We start from the raw sequence: 23523 nt of genomic DNA on the forward strand, positions 1-23523 counted from the left end.
GTATCCTTGAAAAGGACTCTGTATTTACACATTAAAAGCAGAACACCTGAGAGGCCGTTATGTGAATTAAGCTAGGAATGGACTTCTGGGTGCCTCTAGTTATTTCCCTGTTATACATAAACCCTACAGAGGAAGGTATCTGTGAATTAAGACCTCCAGAGCAAGTTATAAGGAATAATCACAACTGCCAGTGTCTTCTCTGGTTCTAGCCAATTTAAGATTTTATTCTATAGAAAGCATTTCCAAAACACCAAAAATCTGACCCAATGCCTCACCCAATGTGAGCACAAGAGATGCCAGGGGTCACCAGCCAGCAGCAGGGGTTCTCCCTGGGAGCTGCAAAAAAGTCATTCTTGGACCAAGCCCAGCAGGAATGGATCAGATATCTGGGCTGGAGACCAGGACCTGGTTTTTTTTAACAGGCTCTCTGGGTGATTCTCATACTCCTCAAAAGTTTAAGAAGCATTTGCCAAGAGGTCAGTCTGGATTTTCACTAAAATGTAACAACCCAACTCTCCTCCAAGTAAGATGATAAGTGAACAAGCCACTCTTCAGTTCTTGTCCCTCCCACAGGGACACAAAGGAGGCCTAATATTTTTCCCCTTTTTGTTATCCCCTGCCGCGTTCTCTGATTTCCATTTGCCATCTCATTAGTAGACTCACGAATGGGACAGTGAGATTATTTGGTCTAAACCAAGATCTAAAAATGAGGAGTGGCTTATACAAATTCATGACATAAAAACCAAAATCAAGAGCTAGGAGCTGGTCTCCTGAATCTACCCCAAGGACTTTTTCCCTATCAGATCACACCGTCTTCACATGTCTATCTGTCCTGTCTCCCTCGCTAAAACATTAGCAGCTCCTAAGAGCAAGAGGAGTATTTTCCTCTGAAATCCCAAAATAGCCAAAATAAGTGCTTTGCCCAGGCTAAAGGCATTGTGTGGCTTACTGGAGTAGGACTTTCGCTTTCCACATACAGGGCTTGAGGTAAAGCAGGCCAAGGTTTTGGCTGTTTCCTCGACTTGGCTCCATTTCCTGATGCCTGGGGCAGGGCAGGCAGCCACCCCCCTACCTGATCCAGAATTTTCTGCAGCCTTCCCCCATATAGGAAAGAGAGGAGATGGGAAACAGGAAAGGCTCTTCTGCTTACAAGAAAGGACAGAGCTCTTCTTTCCTTTTACCTGTAATCCAGGGCAAAAGTTGGAGGTGTCATTAGGGTTGTTGTAATCATAGTCTCCAATTTCTTCATAATGTTCAGTTCTTGCCCTCTGGTCTTGAGCTGTCTTAAGTAACTAGAATGAAGGAAAGAACAACTGTAGAAAGCAATTTCTAGAAAAACAGCTCTAAACTAGGTTGGACAATAACCTTAGTTCTTAGGATCAGTCTTCTAGAATTATAGAATTTTTAGAGTTCGAAGGGCCCTGACAAGTCCTCTAATTCAGACTTCAGCCACACAACTCTGTTCTAGAGCAAGCCCCAGGGTAGCAGGGCTTGGCAACTCCATCCATCCCAAATAAAATACAGCAGCTGGTTTGCAATTAGGTCTGCACACAACTTTATTTGAAAACAGGTTCATTGGGCAGCCCTGGTGGCGCAGCGGTTTAGTGCCGCCTGCAGCCCAGGGTGTGATCCTGGAGACCTGGGATCGAGTCCCACATCAGGCTCCTTGCATGGAGCCTGCTTCTCCCTCTGCCTGTGTCTCTGCCTCTCTCTCTCTCTCTCTGTGTTTCTCATGAATAAATAAATTTAAAAATCTTAAAAAAAAAAAAAAAAAAACAGGTTCATTAAAAATAAATAAATAAAAAAATAAATAAAATAAAACTGCCTATACCTAGCTGAAAAAAAGGTCAAATTGTTGCTGCTCAAACAATTCTGAGAGAAAACTCACTCATGATTTTAATTCACAAGCAGCCTGTCCCATTTCTAGAGCAGTCACTGCTCCCTACATAGTTACAGGGAGAAACATCCAGCAATTCTTCCTATCATTACACCCTCAGGACTTTGTTCTGCCTGCCAGAGCCTTACAGAAAAAGTTGGCCTCCTCTTTTGGGAATGCTTGTGACCACAGCCCTTCAGATATTTGCTGGTCATTAGACCAGTGATTTTTACCAGGGTTGTGTATCTTTGGGGTCAAGGAAGTGAGGCTGCAGTTACGTACAGTTTACAAAGCATATTGAATATTTTAATTAAAAAAATATATTTTAATATAATATACTCCAAAAGCAGCAAAAAAAAAAATCCTCACAATGTTTTTGTAATACAAACCCCATAATAATATTCAAAAATAGCTATTTATTGACTTAAGAAAAGTCCACTTTCTTCCACATATCCTCTTATAAGACCATTTGTAAATTCCTCTCCATTTAGGATACTCTCCTCTAGGCACACTCTAAATTGTCCATAGTCTACAAGAAGTCTTTTCAGGAAGGGTATGTGATCCCTTCATGTATCAGCTGCTTGCTATTATAACTCCCTGTAAGATTTTTTTTTAATATTTTATATATTTATTCATGAGAGACACAGACAGAGAGAGAGGCAGAGACACAGGCAGAGAGAGAAGCAGGCTCTGTGCAGGGAGCCCTATGTGGGACTTGATCCTGGATCCCGGGATCACGCCCTGAGCCAAAGGCAGACACTCAACCACTGAGTCACCCAGGCGTCCCACCCCCTGTAAGATATTAAGCTGGATGGTTGATCTGTATGGTCTCTAGGCAAATAGCGCTTATTAATCCAACATTTAATCTCCAGAGTTTAATAGTCATTTTCCTTGTATAGCTCTGCTGGAAGGATAGGGGTCTTCAGTTCTTGCTGCCTGGCTGCCCTACCACACACAGTGAGTTTGTTCCTGTGGACAATCAGAAGCAGAAGTTCTTTCTTCTATAAGATACAATTATAAAAAAAATAATAAAATAAAAATAAAACAATCACCCCCGGAATGTAATAACCTAATGATCTTGTTCTACCACCTTAACATCTGAATATCCAAATTCCCACCTAAGGCCACAATCTTCAAATGCTCATAAGGGCTTGAGGGAAGTGAGGGTGGCTTGTAGCCACAGAAGGCAGCTCCAGGCTGGCCAAAGTTTGGTTGAAGTGTCCGACTATCCTGCTCTTCTGTTCCAGGGTTCCATTTTCCTTTAGAGCAAGACAGGGCCAGCATGTAACCAACACTGACCACAGCCATAGTTTCTACTACTGCTGCAATTCTGTATCCCTTTCTGTATTTTTAAGAGTATTTCTGTTAAATAAACAGTACTGATTAAAAAGTAAAATATATTAGTATTGCATTATAAAAACATAATGTGAGACAGTAAATTTGGGGGACTATATACATATCATTAAGGCCTTGTAGAGGGATCCCTGGGTGGCACAGCGGTTTGGTGCCTGCCTTTGGCCCAGGGCGCGATCCTGGGGACCCGGGATCGAGTCCCACATCGGGCTCCCAGTGCATGGAGCCTGCTTCTCCCTCTGCCTATGTCTCTGCCTCTCTCTCTCTCTCTGTGACTATCATAAATAAATAAAAATTTAAAAAAAAAAAAAAAAAAGTAAAAAAAGGCCTTGTAGAGAAACAGGCAAAATATGGAAGAGGAAACTGAAGACAGTTTGTGGATATGACAGCACAAGACCAGAACAATCAGGAAGGCAAATGAGCAGAGGATCCAGATAAAACAGAACTTAGCATGAACTACTGCCTGGTTACCCTGGCAATAGTAACATGCACTTGGTACCATCATCACCAGAAGAGCCACAGGCAGATGAAGTGAAGAGCTCATGGGGCACAGCACCAGGTGGTCTAAAGTGCTCATCATAACAGAGAGCCTCGTAGGAAGCCAGGAAAAGGTGTACAGCACTAGCGAACTCCCTGAGGACTGCACCGTCAGGTACACAGCACCCACATTACCCCACAAGTCACAGTGGGGCTTGTGTCTACACCTTGATCACAAGGAAAGCAGTGTGGCTGGGGGAAAGTATCTGGCTAGTGAATACACAACTTCAATGAGACAGAGATAGAATCAAGAAATAATTATCATCCTTTAAAAACCTCAACGAAAGATTGTTTATCCCCTAGTGTTTCAACATGTAGGCCTCAGGGGTCAGCCAGAAGCCTCATCAGCTAAAGTAGTTTCAAATCTTTAGTGTGCATTTATCCTAAGCTTTCCCTTTAGTTTTCCCATATCCGTTGCCTCTCCCGGTGACTGCCCCTGGCTAACACATGCTCCTCCCCATGAGCTCTCCTTGTCCTCAAAGGCATGGGCTGACAGTCACGCTGACAGCCATCTGACGCCCCCCAATCCATCAGCACATGAGACAACAGCAGCCTGGAGAAGCCAAGGAGCAGTCTTACCCTGATGCCTGGTTTGAGATATAGCTGGACAAGATGATCAGTCTCATAGAGGAAATCTGTAGGAAGAGTGGTGGCTCTCCAATTCTGGTTCTCCAAAGTGGACTTGGTCAGAATAGTAGCAGCCTATTAATTAAAAAAAAAAAAAGTTCAGGCTTTTTTTTTTAATTTTTTAAAATTTATTTATTTATTTATTTATTTATGATAGTCACAGAGAGAGAGAGAGACAGAGACACAGGCAGAGGGAGAAGCAGGCTCCATGCACCGGGAGCCCAATGTGGGATTCGATCCCGGGTCTCCAGCATCGCACCCTGGGCCAAAGGCAGGCGCTAAACCGCTGTGTCACCCAGGGATCCCCCAGGCTTTTTTTTTTTTTAAAAAACAGAGAGAGCGAGAGAGCACATGAGTCAGGAGTCGGGGCAGTGGCAGAGGGAGAATTTTTTTAAGACTTATTTATTTGAGAGGGAGCACATGGTGGGTAGGGAAAGGGAGAGAGAATGTCCAGCAGACCCCCCACTGAGTGCAGAGCCCAACATGGGGCTCAATCTCATGACCCTGAGACCATGACCTGAGCCAAAATCAAGAGTCAGACATTTAACTGACTGGGCCATCCAGGCACCTCTAGGCATCTTTTTTTTTTTTTTTTTTTTAAGATTTTATTTATTTATTCATGAGAGACAGAGAAGAGGAACAGACACAGGCAGAGGGAGAAGCAGGCTCCATGCAGGGAGCCTGACGTGGGACTCAATCCTGGCTCTCCAAGATCACACCCTGGGCTGAAGGCAGTGCTAAACCGCTGAGCCACCTGGGCTGCCCCTTCTAGGCATCTTTAAGATTGGTCAAAACAGGGGTGCCTGTGTGGCGAAGTCAGTTAAGTGTCTGCCTTTAGTTCAGGTTCTGATCCAAAGGTTCTGGGATGGAGGCTTGCATCAGGTTCCCTGTTCAGCAGGGTGCCTGCTTCTCCCTCTCCCTCTGCAACCCCTGCTTGTGCTATCTCAAGTGAATGAATAAAATCTTAAAAGTGAATGAATATATATATATACATATTTTGTTTGTTGTATATATTTGAGATATATATATTATCTTAAGGAGCCTGGGAAAGATTGAGGAGCACTAGCCTACTGTCAGAGTTCTTAGTTCTGTGTAAGAAAATGCTTTTGCTAGACATTATTCATATTCTAGTTTTTTTTTTTTAATTTTTATTTATTTATGATAGGCACACAGTGAGAGAGAGAGAGGCAGAGACACAGGCAGAGGGAGAAGCAGGCTCCATGCACCGGGAGCCCGACATGGGATTCGATCCTGGATCTCCAGGATCGCGCCCTGGGCCAAAGGCAGGCACTAAACGGCTGCGCCACCCAGGGATCTAAATCTGATTCTATCTGCCACTGAGTTTGGGACTATTTCTCAATTCCCCTAGAGACTGAGGGAAAATGAAACCATTCATTTACTCTAAAACTTAAATTTGCAATGAATTCTTTAAAAATCATCTGAAGAGTGAGAAGAGTAACTTAAGCACAAATGCTAATAAATCTAGCACAAACCTTTGTTTTTTTAAAATACACATCAAAGTCAATATCATCGTCAAAGTCAATTTCAAAATCTTTCTTTGAATTCTTCTTTTTGTACTCTGATTTGGAGGAAGCATCATCTGCAGAAATGAACACAGATGTCAATACTGTTCACCTCTGGGTGGACATTATTTACCCATTTGCAAGACCCTTATGAACCACAAAAATGCTCAGCATTTTTGTCTGAGTATTAACAGTATTAAGAAAGGAAAACCATACACCTAGTTTCATCCTTATAATTTGTGGTCTTGCTAACAAAACACAATACAAAATATGTTAATTAATCCCTTCTTTTCAAAGAAAGAATGCATAACACATAATGCTTCAGAGTTCTAGAGTACTACCTTGTTTTGTGTTTTTTTTTGGTGGGCAGCAAAGTTTATTCAGGGATAAGTTTATGGAGCAATAGTACAAAGCTCCCAAAGAGGGAAGGGACTCAAGAGGATTGCCTAGAGTCCTGCCTTGTATGCCCATGGTCATTTCCACATATGGCCACATCTGAAGTCACATGGATACTGACCATTGACACTATCTCTTTAAGTTCCATTTAGAAGTACATACGTTTGTGTCGGGGTCTAAAGCGCCAGTGATCCGGGCCAGCCCACATTGACATGGTACGGGGACTAAAATAGGAATATTCTCCAGGTTTCATGGACAAAAGAGGGCACATGGTCCTAATGTCTCCATCCCCAAGAGGTATCATTTCTTCCCTGTAACACAAATGAAATTATGTTTTTACACGTCCCAACTGTGTACATGTCAATATATATAACACAATCATGCCAGTTACATGTAAAGCAGCATATGATGAAACTGAAGACTCTACCTACCCTCTTTTCCACAGATGAGCAGCATTTCCAAGAGGAAGTCCAATATAAATACTTCATCGTTTATAATTCCTTAGATTTTTACTTTGTGAAAGTGTTTTTCTCTTAATTTTATAATATAATCATAGTTTTTTTTTTTAATTTTTATTTATTTATGAGAGAGAGAGAGAGAGAGAGGCAGAGACACAGTCAGAGGGAGAAGCAGGCTCCATGCACCGGGAGCCCGATGTGGGATTCGATCCCGGGTCTCCAGGATCGCGCCCTGGGCCAAAGGCAGGCACCAAACCGCTGCGCCACCCAGGGATCCCAATATAATCATAGTTATACAAGAAATTTTTAAAGTATTTCATGAAATGAAAGTTTACCCATTTGAGAGACAAGAAAACAGTTTTTATATAAGACTACAATTAGTAAAATGCCAGAGCTGGGAGCTGGACACAATTCTCTAAAGCAGCCTCAGGACCTTCCCATACACAAGGCTTCCTGCAATACAAATGACAGTCTCCCACTCCTTTACCATCCTTCCATAAGTGAGGGCTCCAGTAATAGTTGTACTGTCTACTGAAAGTGACACCAATGTTATTTTAATTTGTTCCCCAAATGACTGGCGGGGAGGCATGTAATCTGTTAAGCCATCTAGCTTTATTCTTTGCTGTGTGTGAAGAGCCTAACTGGCCAGTCCAGCATGGCAGTTTGGGTTTGGTTTCTCAACCTTTCTGCAAGGTACTAGTATTTACGAGGTAGCTTTCTCCTAAAGGCCTGACACATCAGAAAGTATGTTAGTGCTGCTATACTGCCCTCTAAAGGTAAAGATAACAAGGAATCCTCAGATAAGGAGGGGCTTTTTATCTATACTGAGCCATAAATATAAATCTTCTTTACATCAAGCTTTATAGAGTAAGCTCAAAAAGCTTTAAAAGAGGACTTTGCTTTATCTACAGAATCTTTACCTCAAAACCAGGAAACTGTATTTGTATATTTATTGTGTAAAACTTAATTTTATTTTTTTTAAGATTTATTTATTTATTTATTCATGATAGGGAGAGAGAGAGAGAGGCAGAGACACAGGCAGAGGGAGAAGCAGGCTCCATGCTAGGAGCCCGACACGGGACTCGATCCCAGGACTCCAGGATCGCGCCCTGGGCCAAAGGAAGGCGCCAAACCGCAGAGCCACCCAGGGATCCCCTACTATTTTTTAAAAAGATTTTTAAGTCACCTTTCCACCGAACGTGGGGCTTGAACTTACAATCTCGAGATAAAAAATCAGGTACCTCTACTGACTCAGCCAGCCAGGCTCCCCTAAAACTTAATTTAAAAAATTAGAATATACTAAAAGAATTCACATTTCCAGTCTGTAGAAGGCCTGTGTTCACTAACTAACCACTCTACTGCACTGTGAACTCCAGAGGGAGAAAGAGGATGGGCTGCAGTAGAATCTCCACTCAATACTCATCTGTTTTGGCAGTCAGGCTGGGAATTTGTTGGGAACTTATAGGCAAAGCTATAAAGAGCTTGGCTCCCATCCCCTGAGGGAATCTGTGGGCTAAGGCAGGTCTGAGGCCACTGACACTTGGAAGTCCAACCTTTTTATCTTGCAAGCACCCCACTGGTCCCAATTCCCCAATTCAACAACTAACCCACTTCCCAGTCTCCCCAGTTTTCAAGGCCTGCCCCTCCATCACACTTCTCTCCCCTCTGGGAGAAGTATCCCTTCTACCTGTGCCCCAGCCATAGGGACCTTCTGCAAGTTAGCACCAGTTTACCACTTCACACAAATACCTGCCGGCTAAAAGTCTCCTAGCTGGTTCATAGTACCTCACTCCGCAGGAACAGAACAGAGAACGGAGCAGAACACCTCACTCTGGCATGCATGGAGCAGGTTGTGGTGTGGGCCTGGACCACAGACTAGGTCCTTAACCCCAGCAAGCACCTGTCCCACAGAGAGACTGGCTAGAGCACACATGGCCCACTGCTGCAGGAAGGAGTGAGCTCAAGCTGTAGCTGGACACACAGCACTTTGTTAGTCCTGGCCTGTTAATGTATGATGTGAACGGTTGTCTAAGTGTTGCCATCCATGGACCAAAAAACACAGGGCATTCTAAAGAACACTGGTACTTATGAAGCAACACTGCCCTATCCCACCTTAAAGACATTTTGGTCCAGTATAATGTTCAGAATCCTGGTGCATACTACAATCACCCAAGGAGGTTTGGGAAATGTGTTGCAAAGCCTAGCCTCAGGGACTCAGTTATATGCTCTGGGGTGGGGCCTACTATCAAAAGGTCATTACATGCAGGCCCCGAGCGATACCCAGCTCTATCCCATTACTTAACTTCTCTGAACCTGTTTCCTCTTCTCTGAAATGGGGACAACAGGACCTAATGATAAGGTTGTTGCAAGGCTTAAGTAATCACATTTTCTATTTTCTGTAAGTTACATGAGGTAATGCGGATAAGGCCCCTGGCACAGCGTCTAGCATAAAGCTAGACTAATAAAGAGCTCGATGAGCTCAGACATTATTATCATCTAGACCAAAGCCTTCATTTTGTGGGTGGGAAAACAAAGACCCCCAAAAGGTGATATCACTTGCCTCTGTCCCACATCTCACAGCTATCCACGGTGGAGTCAAGTCTGTGCAGTTTAAATACTTACTGATCTCTCAGGAAAGGCCAGCGCCACATCGAGGGTAAGGATTTCAAGATGGACCAAACCTTAGGCTAGAACCTTACCGCCCTGACCCTAATGCACTCAGTAGGATGGATCCTAGGATTCCATTCTGTTTGAAACTGGGAAGAGAAGTACAGACATTTGTTCAAAACAAAATGGAAGTGATTAAACTCCTTTACTACTGTCAGTTCCTCAGAAGTCAAGAGAAGTGACAGTTGTTCTCGGACATTTGAGTATGGATTAACAGATTTCAACCCACTAACCTGTCTACCATTTCTCACTTTGTGGAAGATAGGATGGGAAAGGGGCAAGATTGCAGGCATACTAACAGTACAAATCAGGAGAGGAAAGGAGGGAGACAAAGGTCCTCGGTGAAGAGTTTTGCCCTGAGGTGCCAAACGTTTAGCCCGTCAACTTCTATTCAGGTTTGAAGAGACATTACCAGATTTCCCACATGAGCAAACAAATTATCCTGAACAACTTCTAAGGTTTTACCTCATACTAAACCAGCTTGGTTGTCCCCGATCCCAGGATCACAAGATTCCTATAAGCACAGGAACTATCAGAGGGACTGTCTGTCGTAGTCTTATGGAACCTCCTACACCCAACCCTGTTCATGCCACAGGATTACGGATCCCGCTTCCAAATCATGTTCAAAATTAAAATGCTACTAACCTCTTAAGTACATATAACTAATTTTCTTCTAGGTCAACAAGAGTAATAAAAAATTGAGATCACTACAGACCAATTCTACTGCCTCTCCTCCTCCCCAATACACTCAGTTTTTATCTGCTTATTTAGTTTCTCCTGCTTTGCTTGTTCCTGGTCTGCCTATCTGGCTAACCCAAAACTCCCCTCCTCTTTGCTTGACCCTTCAAGCAAGGGCCACTTCATTTCTGTAAGCAACACAGAAGCCTGTTTCTGCCTATAACTGAGATGAAGTGATGTAGCCAAAAGCCAGACTACACATCACGTGTAGAAAGCATGCTCTGTGCTACCAAAATGCAAGTGGTGGGATCCCTGGGTGGCTCAGTGGTTGAGCGCCTGCCTTCGGCCAAGGGCGTAATCCTGGAGACCTGGGATTGAGTCCCACATCAGGCTCCCTGCATGGAGCCTGCTTCTCCCTCTGCCTATGCCTCTGCCTCTCTGTGTGTCTTTCATGAATAAATAAATAAAATCTTAAAAAAAAAAAAAAAAAAAAAAAAAGCAAGTGGTAACAACAGCCACCACTGAAGTAATTCTTATATCCCACATACTTTTCCCCAGCACTTTACATATTTTAATTTTATCCTTACAAACTCCTGCAACATCAGTTTTATCACCAATAGGTGGCTGAGCCAACATTCACAGGCAGGTATGATCCCACCGTGAGTCAGGATGGCTCAACCTGTGTGGACAACACAGCCAGCGCACCAGGGTAGCCAATCTCAGAAATGAAATGAGACTGTCTCAGCAAGAAATCTGTTGCGAACCAATGGAAAACTCCTCTGGGAACATCTTCCGTGGCCCTGAGAGCCTTACGGGCAGGTCTGAGCGAGGCAGGACTCCTTCCAGTTCCTGAGCTCGGTGTGATCCCCGGCTATGCTGTGCTCAGGCTCATCGTTGACATCAAAGTCATCCTCCACGGGCCCATCAGGGAAGTCCTCGCAGTCACTCTCTTCCACGTCAGCATTGATGTCAAACACCTGCTCATTTTTCTTGAACTTGTCAACCAGTGCAGAGACAGACTAGACAGGACAAAGAGAGGGGGTTCTCTAGGTCTCCCTACTCCCACAGCCACCCCAGTCACCACTGGAGTAGCAGCCTGCCCAGAAGTGCCTTCTCAGCCCTAGGTTCCAGGCCCCAGCCACTCCTCCCCCTGCCCGAGAGTCCATGTTCTCATGAGGGTAAAGCGCTGAGGAAGTTGATACTGTGCAGCACAGGATGAAGGCGTATTGTCATTAGGCACATTTTGTAAAACATGAAACAGGAATCTACATCCATTAACTACTTGTTTAGAGAAAACAGTTTTCCATGGAGACCATTTATTCTGGAAGTGATAGTAAGTAGGCTAAAGGGGGCCATGCTAAAAATATACAGAGGAAAGCTTTACACATGACAGTTTCTCAGGAAACTCTGTGCCAGGGGACTCAACCCCAAAGAGCAGGAAATTCCTTGAGCCTGACAGCAGCCTAAGACCAAAGGCCTGGAATTAACCATGTTCAAGGGGATAGCTGAGATAGCCGATTAAAAAAAAAAAAAAAAAAAAAACCAGGAATGACAGGGCTGCCTCACCCTCCGTTCCTATCCCTCAGGCTTTAGACACTACAGAAATGCCAAGGGAAATATTTTCTGTACTCCTGGCTAAATAAAAACGATGCCACGGTTTTGGTTCTCACTTGGGCCATCTCACTGAAACCACGAGCTGCTGGACAAATGCCCAGAACCCTTAGAAGTCTAAAAGTTGAACTCACCTCATTATGTGTCTCACTGTCCCATTTTGTGAACTGGAACCCAGCCAGCGAAGGGCAAATCTGGCCATCTTCCACACACTGCTGCATGGGTGCTGGAGAGGACAGGAAATGGCAAGAGTATGGATGGAGTACATTCCCTTCACCTCAAAGTGACCAGGGCAGCATGATGGAAAAGAGAGCCTCAGTCATCTGTTCTGTGGCACAGGCTGGCTGGCAGCCAAGCTCCAGGTCACAGACTTCTGCCCAGGGAGAGGGTAGTGCTCAGACACACCCCTGCACTGGAGGTAGGCTCCACAGTGGCACTCGAAGCATTAGTACATTAGGGCAGAAGCCTGAAGCATAGACATTTGACTCTGAAATGGACTCTGTGCCCTATGCTACAGTTGGGAAATCAAAAACCCTTCCTTAAAGTGTACTAACTGCATAACCAATCATAACATATTACTTATTTTAGTCCTAAACTAAACTAGCTACCTCACAGAATTAAAGCCCCAGTTGAGACCATAAACTTGGAAAAGAGACCGTTAGCACAAAACACTTGTATTTAGAAAACCTTAGACAAGAATAGAAAGGAGAAATACAAGCACTGTTAACATCTGTGTGGTTCTGGAAGGGAAGGGATCAATTTCATACAATACACAAAGATGACTGCATGCAAGTGTAGCTACTGTATTCCCGTGCCTGGCCTTCCCACCCACCCATGCTAGTCACGACATTCTCAGACGATCCCCCCAAGTGGGTGTGGAAGGCAGGATGGGAGGGGGGAATAAAACCCTTGCTGGGAGAGTAAAAGGGGCTGACAGTAGACAGGTTCATTCTCAGACCACCAAAATAGAGTCTGAAAATAACTCACAATGTCGTCTTCTCCTCAGGATCCCCTGGATTGGCAACAAATAAGAACAAGGCCTCTCTGGCTCAACAAAAACCTATTAAAGCCCCTTTCCCAAGTCCAAACTTCGACATTCCAGGGTTAGCCCACAGCCCTAATACATGCCTGTGAGAGCTGGCTGCTAACAGGGTCACGTGAGGGATGGAGAACATACGGACCAAGAGCAACAGTGAGCGTTAGCTACTATTGTTAGACTCTGTTCTGCAAGAGAGGAAGAAGTTCGCTTCTCTCTAAAGGATGCCCAATGTGGCATTCCAGAGGAACCTTCTGGGTAATTTAAACAAGCAACCTAAGGATGGGCATATTATGCTCCACAGTTGTGTGGAAACTTTTCTGATGACTAAAATGCTCTAGTAAAATATATATGTGTACTAACCTTTTAAATCTGTCATTTCCACCCAACCTAAATCTGGTAGCTCCAGGGGTTCTTCAGTGGAGAGAGTCTGGACATCAGAGGGAAACAGAAGCTCACTTCTGTAGTCATGGCAGTGGAGGGTAGAGAGAAATACCCCTGCTGTACTGCACTCATCAAATGAGGCTGCCGTCTTCTGAAACATGGGATCAATCTGAGCATAAAACCAGAGGAAACCAATGAATTATGGGATGCAGCCGAAGCAAATGTAAAATCTCCTTCATTGGACCCTGCTCATTCACAACTGCATATGTGGAATTGAGATATCTCTGCATGTGACTGAAGCAGGGGAAGGACTTTCTATTTAATCAGTAAAATCTCATCTTAGCAGATACCAATAGAAAAGGAAGACTGTGTGTGGTCAGCTGAATAAATATACAGCATTCAAGTACACAGCTTCTACTATGTCAACCTGTTTATGATCCACATGGACGGTACCCTTCTGTTGTCTCTTCCCACAAGTCACTGTTTTCAAAGGGCCTGGCAGAATGCTATCACAACAAATTCTGTGGACTTAAAAAGCCTATGTGATGGATCTGTTCACAAGATCCCATTATTTCTCTGGGGAGAAATATTTTCACAGATTTGGGGAATACAACCAAGAGATTCAGGGGAAAGACAGGCAGAGTCAGCAGGACTAGGTGGATGGGTAAAACATAGGGGAGGTTGTAAAAGGGCCTCCAAGGCTGGGGTAAGGAGCAGGAGTGGCAGAGCCAGGTGATAGCAATCCCAAAGGTAGAACAGGGGACAGTGCACGAGAATGAGGAGAGAGCAAGACACAGGCATGTGTGGCAAGAGGGCAAGTATTGGGTTCACAGGTCTCCTTTATGTTTCAGGATGTAGCTAGTGTGGAGAGAAGGGGCCTCAGGTAGGATAAGAGATGTGGCTCTCTGGCTCTTTCCTGGCCCCCTTAGCTCTGAACCTGACCTGGCCAGAACCGAGATTCTCCTCTCGCCTCCAATGAGCCCATCTCACCATCGTTCCAGCCCCAGAGTATCAAATACATCACCTCCATTCTCCCTGTCTCCTTACCCCTCAGGCAGTCAGCCTGGTGGGTTTTCCTCCCAGTAGATCTCTACCATCTATCCCCCTTCCTCCTTCACCTCTACTGCCACCAATACAACCCACGCCTGAGTCAACCCTCATCTCTGGTCTCTCCCATTTCCTATCCTAAAAATACTAGCGTTGTTATTCCCATTCCCTTCCTCAAATGCTAACCAGAGCACTGGCATCCCACCTGGATCCCCATACCCTGAGAGGTCCAGTGTGGGTAGTTAGTGAAGCTAGCATATTGAAGAGTCAACACGGAAACTGTAAACACTAAAATATAAAGCTGAAAAACACTAAGATAATTTTCGTCACTTTTGTCTAGAATTATATCATGCAATGAGAGAACAATGGTTCTTCCATATAAATTAGATCTGATTGACATTTTTGAGTTATTTGATGGGAAATTGAATAATTGGTGACTGCAGTTTGGGTAGATGAACCTTGTGTGTGTGTGTGTGTGTGTGTGTGTGTCTTAAGTAATCTCTACACCCAGCATGGGGCTCAAACTCATGACCTCAACATCAAGTATCATATGCTCTACAGACTGAGTCAGCCAGGCACCTCCAGTAGGTGAATCTTTTGAAACAAGGGTCCACAGCGAGGAAGAGAAATAGTAAATAGTAATAGTAAATAGTAAAATAGTAAAAGGAGCCTTTGGTAGATAATAAAGTGCATGGTAAAGTCTAAAGGTTGTTTCAGCCTTGTGAGTAGATCCTGGGCTCTAGCCAAACTTGTACTCTGTCCAGCTCCCTTTAGGGAGAAACATTCCTGCTTCACAGCCTTTGTTTATGCCTCTGCCTGGCAATGTCCACCTGATAAATACCTACCTTTCCTTTAAGGCCAAGCTCAAATTTCACTTCTTCCATAAGCTCTGACCTCCACCCACTCTGACTTCCTATAGTATGTGCCTTGAACTTCCTTGTATTGTATCCATTTGTGCGCTCCTGGTATAAAGAACTGGAGCTTATAATCAGGTTGGAATCTCCTATGACAGCAAACATTTTACACACAGAGAGCTGTGTCCAAAACAGATCAGCTCATACACAAACAAGAGTTCTCAACTGGTCTAGACACACCCACACAATATTTGCTTTCTCATTTCCATGCCATCTCCAAGAGAATACAGGTTCAAGAAACAGTTGAAACTTCAAATTCTAGGTCTCTGACAATCCCTCCTTCTTGGTTATCTTCCAAATTGGGCTTTGGGTTATTACAAGTTTATGGTGGATTACAGAGCAAAAAAACTTTCTAGGATTGGGGTACTTGGTGTTTAAGACTAGTGATTTCAGGGCACCTGGGTGGCTCAGTTGTCAAGCATCTGCCTTCAGCTCAGGTCATGATCCCAGGGTCCTGGGATTGAGTCCTGGATCAGGCTCCCTGCTCAGTGGGGAGTCTGCTTCTCCCTCTCCCTGCCACTCCCCCTGCTTGTGCACAATCTCTCTTCTCTCAAGTAAATAAATAAAATCTTAAAAAAAAAAAAAAGACTAGTGATTTCACGCAGCATAAATGTGGCTGACCATCACAAGCTGAGAGGGAACAGCACCACTTGCTCTCTCATTTTCTCTCTAGAATAATGGGCAAGGCTAGTTAGTGCAAGCCTCCTCAGGCTCCCCAGAATTGGGTCTAGCTGGTCAGAAAAGGAAACAAAATTTCCAACCATACTGTTGAACTGACATTTCACTACAGAACCAGAAGCAAAGCCAAGAATGACAGTGAAATTAATGCTCAGATTATCTAAGAAGAAGGAAAAACATGGAGAACTGGAGAGGGGAAGGGAAGATGGGAGAGAATTATATGGCTCCTCTTTAGGGGTATACAACATATTACCATGGATGAAGCACTTTGCCAGGGACAGATTCTCTACCACAAAACCCATATGCAGACAGAACTAGCGTTAACCTGTTTTTACAGTTTAACAAAGTGAGATTCAGAGCCTTTTCCCGCGCCACACAGCTAAGAGAGTGGAACCAGGATCTGAACTTCACATCATATGCTTCCAAATGTGGTACTACCTAAGGTCAATTCTGACATATGGATAAACAGAACTCCCTCCCCACAAAGTGCCTGCAACTCGTTTCCCTCCTCCCTCTTTGGCCTTGGCCTCGGCATTTCACCTTTCTCGACCCCCTCCACACCCATCCACACATTGTCCTCACACCAGCACAGGCTGGAGCGGCCAAGCAAGGCCAAAGCAGAACCGCCCCATCACTCAGAGTGAAGCCGTCAAAGCCCCTCACTCCTAGCCCCCTGTGTGCTCTGCCTCTACCACTATCATCTGCTATGAGACCACCAGGACTAATCTCATCATTTCCCTTTATTTAATTTATTTATAAAAGACCTAGGATCCCACAGGATTCTACATTTCCCAGGGTCTAAAACCTATACAGCTCTGACATCCCCTCTTTGGTCCCCATCTCCGTAGGCTAACAATGGCTATTTCCCCCCAGGGCCCTCTAGAAATTCCCTATATTCCTCCACTTCATTCTTGAAGGTTCTCTCCACCTACCAGCTTTAACTCATTCATTTTTAATTGGAGGCAGTATCATTCTCAAGGGAGTAAAAACCAGTTCTTGGGGGAGGGTAGGGAAATCTTAGAAATGATAGTTACTTGTGGTTTTCCAAGGCTCAACACTAGCTGATAAAATCTTATTCCATAATAATTAATTTAAAGGGTAGTGGGGTAGGAAGAAAATACCTAAAAAGGCCCATTCTGGGTAAGAAAATGACAAAAGGAGCACTACTCTAATGAAATGCTGCCTGCCCAAGGACACTGCTTCCCCACAGGCCTCACCACTGTGGCTGCTTCCTCTCCTGCAGCTCCCTGACTGCTGGCCTGCATGTGGGATAGGTGAGTTCCCCATCACTGCTTCCAGACTATTCTCCTTCCCAAGTCCTAAAACCCTCCGCTTTGAATATAATAAGGTCAGACCCCACTACACTCTGCCCATCTGTGTGTTGATCACCTTCCAATCCCCAGGCCTTCCCTCTTGTTGGAAGATTTTAATATTAGCTCCTGGCTCATTACTACTCTCCAACTTCATTGCTGTCATAGTTTTTGGTGGATTCATCATGCATATATTGATCCATCCAACATGCTGGCCTCTCAGTTCCTTGATATCCTCTCCTTCAATGGCCGTGAGCTTCATCGTGAAAACCCCAGGGCTTCAAGAGATCCCAGCATGAATACCACATCTCCTGTCTTTCACTCCCTTGCCTGTTGTCTGAACTGAATCATAACCATGACTACAGCCTCTCCATATGCTCAATTCCAAGTGCCCGTGGCAACCACCTCCTCTTTCCAGCCAACACAATCTTGTCCAAAAAGATTGGTGTTCTTGGTCCAACACCAAGAAGTCTTTGACCCACCATGCCCTACAATCCACTGATCATATGGCTTTATGCTGCCTCATTTCCCCCTTCCTTTTCCTGACTGAAGTTCCATAAGCAACGACCGTAACCACTCCCTTTTTCTTCACTTCAGTGCTCCTCTGACTTAGCAAAACACAGTCCTGTGTTAAATCCAACTTTTTGCGTGCTTCATGCTTGTACCCACACAGATGACCATGGCTGGAGAAACATACAAAGTTACACTGACTGACCTCACTTTAAGTCTACCTGCCATGGCCCGCAGATGAACCCTGAATGTTGTCTGGCAAGCAAACTACAGTTCCCCAGTCCATTCACTCACTCACCCTCCTACCTTTTTCTCTCTTCAAAACTTTACCTTTCTTCCTCCACACTCAGTCAGTCAATGATCCAGCTTCCTTTTCAATGGGGGACACGAGAAGGGAATACCTGGAATGCTCCCATATGTGCACTCCTGCATCCATCTCTCACAAGCCACAAGTGCTCCTTAGCCAAGCTCTGTCAATGCTGTCCATTCCCTTCCCTTCTCACAGGATCAAGGACTCCATTCGAGCAACTCTCCTGTCTTCTCCACTAGATTCTAGATTGTTCCTTCTCCACTAGACTGTTGCCATCAATAAGTAAACATGCTGCTAATCTTCCCATTAAGAAAACAAAACAAAACAACAACAACAAAAAAACCAAGAAAACCCTCTAAGACTTTACTTTCCCCTACTTTTGCCACCAATTACTCTGTTCAAATGTACAGCAAAACTCTTCAAGAGACCAGCCTATACTGCCTTCATTCCTCTCTTGCCGTTTGATTGCCCCTATTATGAAAAATTTCAAGCATACAAGAGTGTTGAAATAGTAATAAGAACTTCTGTGTAACTTTTACCTAGATTCCCCATTGCTTTCCTTCTCCACCACCCCACCCCCACCCCAAACCTTTTTGGGTTTTTTTGTTTTTTGTTTTTGTTTTTTTCCCAAACCTTTTTGTAAGTAAAAATGCTGACACTTTACCTCTCTACCAGTTATTAAGCTATTGCCTCTCAGCCCCAACATACCTTCTATCAGCTGCTCTGTGATACTGGCTCTGGGACAGTATTTGGGCTTTGCCAGGCCTTCCCAGGGGGCTCCACCAAGAGGGGGCACTAGAGAGAGACTGCAAGCCAGAAGGGACTTGCTTCTTTCTGTAGCTTTCCTATTCCTGTCACCCAACAGGGCTTCCTACCCTACCTGTAGCACTTGCTGAATTCAATTTGCACTTTGTCTCACACTCACAGAACCAGCCTTATTGTGTGCCCCTCACAGACACCAGTACCAACCAGCATGCCCTCCTCAGAGGGCTGGGTCCTGGGTCCTGAACCCCTCTTCCAAACTCGGGGACACTAGCACCAGCCAAGCAGCATCCCTTCCCTGGAGGTCAGAGTTTCAGCTCCACAGTCTTCTCCAAGCTCCCTGTCAGCCCCAGACTGCCACTTTGGCACGGCTGATCACTCTCTCCTCCCTGACACTTTTTCATTTGGGTGCCACACTCTCCTGGTTTTCCTCCTACCTACTGGTGGTTTCTTCTTTGGCTCTCTGAACTCTTAAGATTGGGGTATCCCAAGGCTGTCCTTTTCCCACATACACTCATTCCCTTGGTGATCAGTTCTAGTCTGACCTTAAATGCCATTTACAAATGTTGTAGAGGTAGGAGAAAAGAGTAATCAAGTCCACTGTTGGTGGGACAGAAGGCTGGCACAACCTATTTTTGACAGTAATGGAAATTCCATGACTCAAAATGTTCTTAGAGATACACTCTCAGAAGAGCACAAAGACAGTATGTACGAGGATGTTCACGGAGATACTGTTTTTAACAGCAAAATTTTTAAAAAGCTTGTACCAACACCGTTGCTTTAAATTAACTATGCTAAAGATAAACGAGGCCTCTGGCTTCCTTTAAGTAGATTCCTTAGGATCTATCAGATCATATAGCTGTTAGAGCAAGGACTATGGAGCCAGGCCACTTAGATTCAAATCCTAGCTCACTTACAAGCTGCATCATTTTGGGCAAGTTACATAAGAGCCCTGTACTTTGATAACCTCTTCAGAAAATGTTAACAAGAATGTTGTGAGGACTAAGTGAGGTAACTTGGTTCACAGGCTTAAAGCAGCACAGGGCACCCAGTAAATGCACAACAAATGTAGGCTATCATAATCTCTGCTGCATGTTCCTGGAAAGAAAAATAATGGCTTCATTAATCAGAATTCTCGGGGATTTGCCATCTCTTTCTACTCAATCATCCTGAAATACTGTAGGAAAAGCAGGGACTTACACCCTTGAGTCTTCACCATGAAGCTAAGGGATGATAATTGACTTATATATTTTACTCCTTTGAGGCCCAAGCAAGCAAATAAATACCAGCAAGGCAGGCGTAGCCTTGCCAAGTTTCAGCTGCTGAGGCTCTGAATTAGTCAGAGACCACACTGCACACAGTTCCTCACCTCACACTTCCGATCTGCTTCGGAGACATTGAGATTGTTTACATTCTGCTCAATGGTTTTGTAGGAGTGCTTCTTCTTTGGCTTTTGGGCCTTTTTGGTTGTTCCTGTTTTAGTAGTACTTGTATCTGAAAGAAGAAATAAGACTAGGTCCTGCAAGGATTGTTTTTCGGCATGTATCTAAACTTATTAACTCATGCTCTTTAAAACTCTAAAGAGTGGAACACCTGGGTGCTCAGTGATTGAGTGTCTGCCTTCAGCTCAAGTCGCGATCCCGGAATTCTGCGATCCAGCCCCATGTCGGACTCCCTGCTCAGTGGGTAGTCTACTTCTCCCTCTACCTCTCATCCTGCCCTTGTGCTCTCTCTCAAATAAATAAATAAAATATTTTTTAAAAAGCGCCCCTTAAATCCAGATCCCAACTCATATACCTGCATCATGGCTCTCTGCTTCTTCTGGAGATGCTGCATCTCTTCCCAGCCCCCCAAGGACTCTGTAGACATCAGCATGGACAGCGTCCACGCGCACAGCATAGATCTTGGTGCTGGCATCCAGAGTGCCAGCAGCCACCTGGTCCAACAAACAGAGGTATATTCACTGGGTACATAAAAAGGAACTGCTGAATAAGCAAAACACAGCAAGCTTCATAAAATATTTACTTGCTTTTAAGAAAAAAAAATGACAAAGATTCCCCTAAGACAGGGAATAAACAAAATATAACAGAAAGATATCTTCTCTGTGTTTGATCAGTGTATTTGCAGAATTCAATGACAGTGCTGTGCTAAATATCAGAAATAATCATCATTAATTCAGATGCAAGAGAAGATGAACAACAGCATTCTTACTTTAAAGTTGGTCGGTTCGGCGTCTTTCTGTTTAAGAATCTCTGACATGAAATCAATCAAGTGCAAGCCAAAAGCATTCTTGGTAGTGATTTTCTGAAAACAGAAAAGTGCAGAAAGATTTATTATTGACAGCCTAGGCTCATGTAAATAATGCTACCCTAAAAGAGGAAGCTACATTTCTATACAGTAACAGCCCACATCTCACCACAGGTATCAATTCCCATAAACACTTGGTAACACAGCTAAATTCATACACGTATCTCCTCATTCTGACAACCTAGAGAGTTAACCTCTTTGAGTTTATACTGTGTGCAAACACTGTTATAAGCACTACACACAAAGGGAGTCACCCTCAGAACAACTCTATGAGGCAGGAACTATTCAAATTCTCATTTTATGGAAAAGGACCCTGAGTGGTTAGGTGACTTGCCAAGGCAATAGAACTTATGAATGGCAAAAACTGGATTCCAACAGAGGCTGGCTTCAGAACTCACATTATCAACCCCTAAGCAATGCCACCTCTCTAGATACACTGCAGGTGGCAGGTAACTTGCCAGAAAGAGCATGGAAGGCCCAAAAAACACAGTAAAAGCATACTGAAAAACATCAGCACTGAAAAGAGTAGCTAGAGAAGGAAAGCACACAATTACTATCAATAGCACATTCTCCACAGAATCAAGAAGGCTAGATTTCCCTTGTGATCAAGTTGCAAAACCTTCACTGATACACCAGCAGATACTCACATTTTCAGTGGACAGTTTGATACAGGTGGAATAATGTTCTGTAATCTGTGTGTTTGTAAACTTAGGAATCGTGGCTGAAATGTCAATATTCCTAAAAGAAAACCAAAACCAAAAAACTCTGTCAAGGATCCATGGTACTCTAACTTTTCAAACTCCAGACCCCAAACCCACGAGGCATTGTAGAGATGCTGGGCCCATGTAACCCAATGCAGGCGGCCACCCCATGTGGGCAGCGCAGAAGGCACGCACCTACTACCAGAAGGGGAGGCTAGCAAATGAGGCGAGTCTGCGCTGAACTGTAGGTCCAGGACTCGGGAGCGCCGCCGCTGCAGTCGCTCCTTTTCGTCGTCATTCTGGGGAAAGTCTTCGAGGACAGGGGTGCCAGGAGTACTGAGAGGGGCCTTCCGGGGCAGGGCCATTGAGAACACCCGTTCTGAAGGAGAGGAGGCATTGAGGGGGCGCCCACGGATTTCTGAAAAGAAGAAATTCATTATGGCCAACCGTGATGGAACAGAACCCTTGCTCAGGAAACGTATCACAGAATTATTTCCTAGATCTAAAGCGGGGCTTGGGGCCTGTCATAGGGTGGAATTTCACTGCACATCTTCCACCAAGATCTTTCCCAACGCTAATATTCCTCTACTGTTTAAGTTTTTTTTTGTGGGGTGAGTGGTTTCTGATGCTTCCTTGTCAAATTAATGAGGTACGCAATGAGGTCAAATTTGAGAAGGACTGAGAATCAATCATTAGATTTAACAACCTAGAGGTGATTGGTTACCTTGACAACCACAGTTTTTCTAGAGTAGGAGGGGCAAGAGAAAGTCAAATGGGCTTAGATTCCAGAGAAGAGAAACTGGAGACAGCAAATGGAGACAAGGTTTTCAAGGACTTATGCTGTAAAAAGGAAGAGTAAAGGGCAGCCCGGGTGGCTCAGCGGCTTAGTGCCGCTCTCAGCCCAGGGCATGATCCTGGAGACCCAGGATCGAGTCCCATGTCAGGCTCCCTGCATGGAGCCTGCTTCTCCCTCTGCCTGTGTCTCTGCCCCTCTCTCTGTGTGTCTTATGAATAAATAAATGAAATCTTAAAAAAAAAATAAAAAAAAAAAGGAAGGGCAAAAATGGGAGGGAAGCAGCTGAAGGGGAAGTAAGGTTGAGAAATTAATTTTAATATGGAAAAAACCCCAGCTTAGTAGAAAGAATGAAACAGATTTTATTAGTTTCCTATCGTTGCTATAACAAATAACCACAAACATAGTGGTTTAAACCAATACGAATGTAATGTTTTCAGTCCTGGCGTCAAAGTCTAAAATCCAGGTGTCAGCGGGGCTGTGTTCTTTTCAAAGGCTTTAGGAAAGAATCTCTTTCCTCACCTTTTTCAGCTTCTAGTGGCTGCCTGCTTTCTTCCCATCACTCCAACCTGTTGCTTCTGTCATCACATCACCTTCTCTGACTCTGAATCTCTTATATCCCTCTTATGAGGGCCATTGTAATCACACTGGCCCCCCCAGATAATCCAAGATAATCATACCTGTAAAACCCCTTTTACCATGTATGATACCATATTCACATGTTCCAGACATCTTTGGCAAGGGATGGGGGAGTGGGGAGGGCATTATTCAGAGATCATGCAGAAGAAATGGTAAAAGTTGCTGAACAACACACTCAAGCAGGTAAAGGGGCTACCTTTCCCGAGATCACGGACAGCCCATCCACAGCAATAGGAAGGAAGCCAAACAACATAGGCACAGAAGCAGGTGAGGGAGCAGGCAAAATGGTGAATTGTGGATGTTCCTTTTGGAATGCTTTTCTTAGTAAAATAAGACCATAAAACCCAAAAACTCAGTAGCTAAGGGTTGAGGGCCAGGCAGGAGGTACTGGAGATTTCAGGAGAGA

The 23523-nt window shown here is 44.3% G+C and overlaps 1 protein-coding gene across 3 annotated transcripts in view; it reads right to left on the reverse strand.

The window, feature by feature from the left end:
• Nucleotides 1-23523, reverse strand: part of NCAPH (non-SMC condensin I complex subunit H) — a 43589-nt gene that overhangs the window by 7712 nt on the left and 12354 nt on the right. For all 3 annotated transcript variants that reach the window (XM_072770337.1, XM_072770335.1, XM_072770336.1), the window contains 12 exons: nucleotides 21881-22103; nucleotides 21632-21722; nucleotides 20889-20981; nucleotides 20475-20613; nucleotides 20047-20171; nucleotides 13126-13315; nucleotides 11861-11952; nucleotides 10929-11134; nucleotides 6475-6623; nucleotides 5887-5993; nucleotides 4346-4468; nucleotides 1182-1292 (listed from right to left, as the gene is read on the reverse strand). In XM_072770337.1, coding sequence (XP_072626438.1) covers nucleotides 1182-1292; nucleotides 4346-4468; nucleotides 5887-5993; nucleotides 6475-6623; nucleotides 10929-11134; nucleotides 11861-11952; nucleotides 13126-13315; nucleotides 20047-20171; nucleotides 20475-20613; nucleotides 20889-20981; nucleotides 21632-21722; nucleotides 21881-22050 — 1596 coding nt within the window. In that variant the 5' untranslated portion in view covers nucleotides 22051-22103. The remainder of the gene's footprint in view (nucleotides 1-1181; nucleotides 1293-4345; nucleotides 4469-5886; nucleotides 5994-6474; nucleotides 6624-10928; nucleotides 11135-11860; nucleotides 11953-13125; nucleotides 13316-20046; nucleotides 20172-20474; nucleotides 20614-20888; nucleotides 20982-21631; nucleotides 21723-21880; nucleotides 22104-23523) is intronic.

The sequence above is a fragment of the Canis lupus genome, chromosome 12 (genome assembly GCF_048164855.1).
Source record: "Canis lupus baileyi chromosome 12, mCanLup2.hap1, whole genome shotgun sequence".
Lineage (NCBI taxonomy): Eukaryota > Metazoa > Chordata > Mammalia > Carnivora > Canidae > Canis > Canis lupus.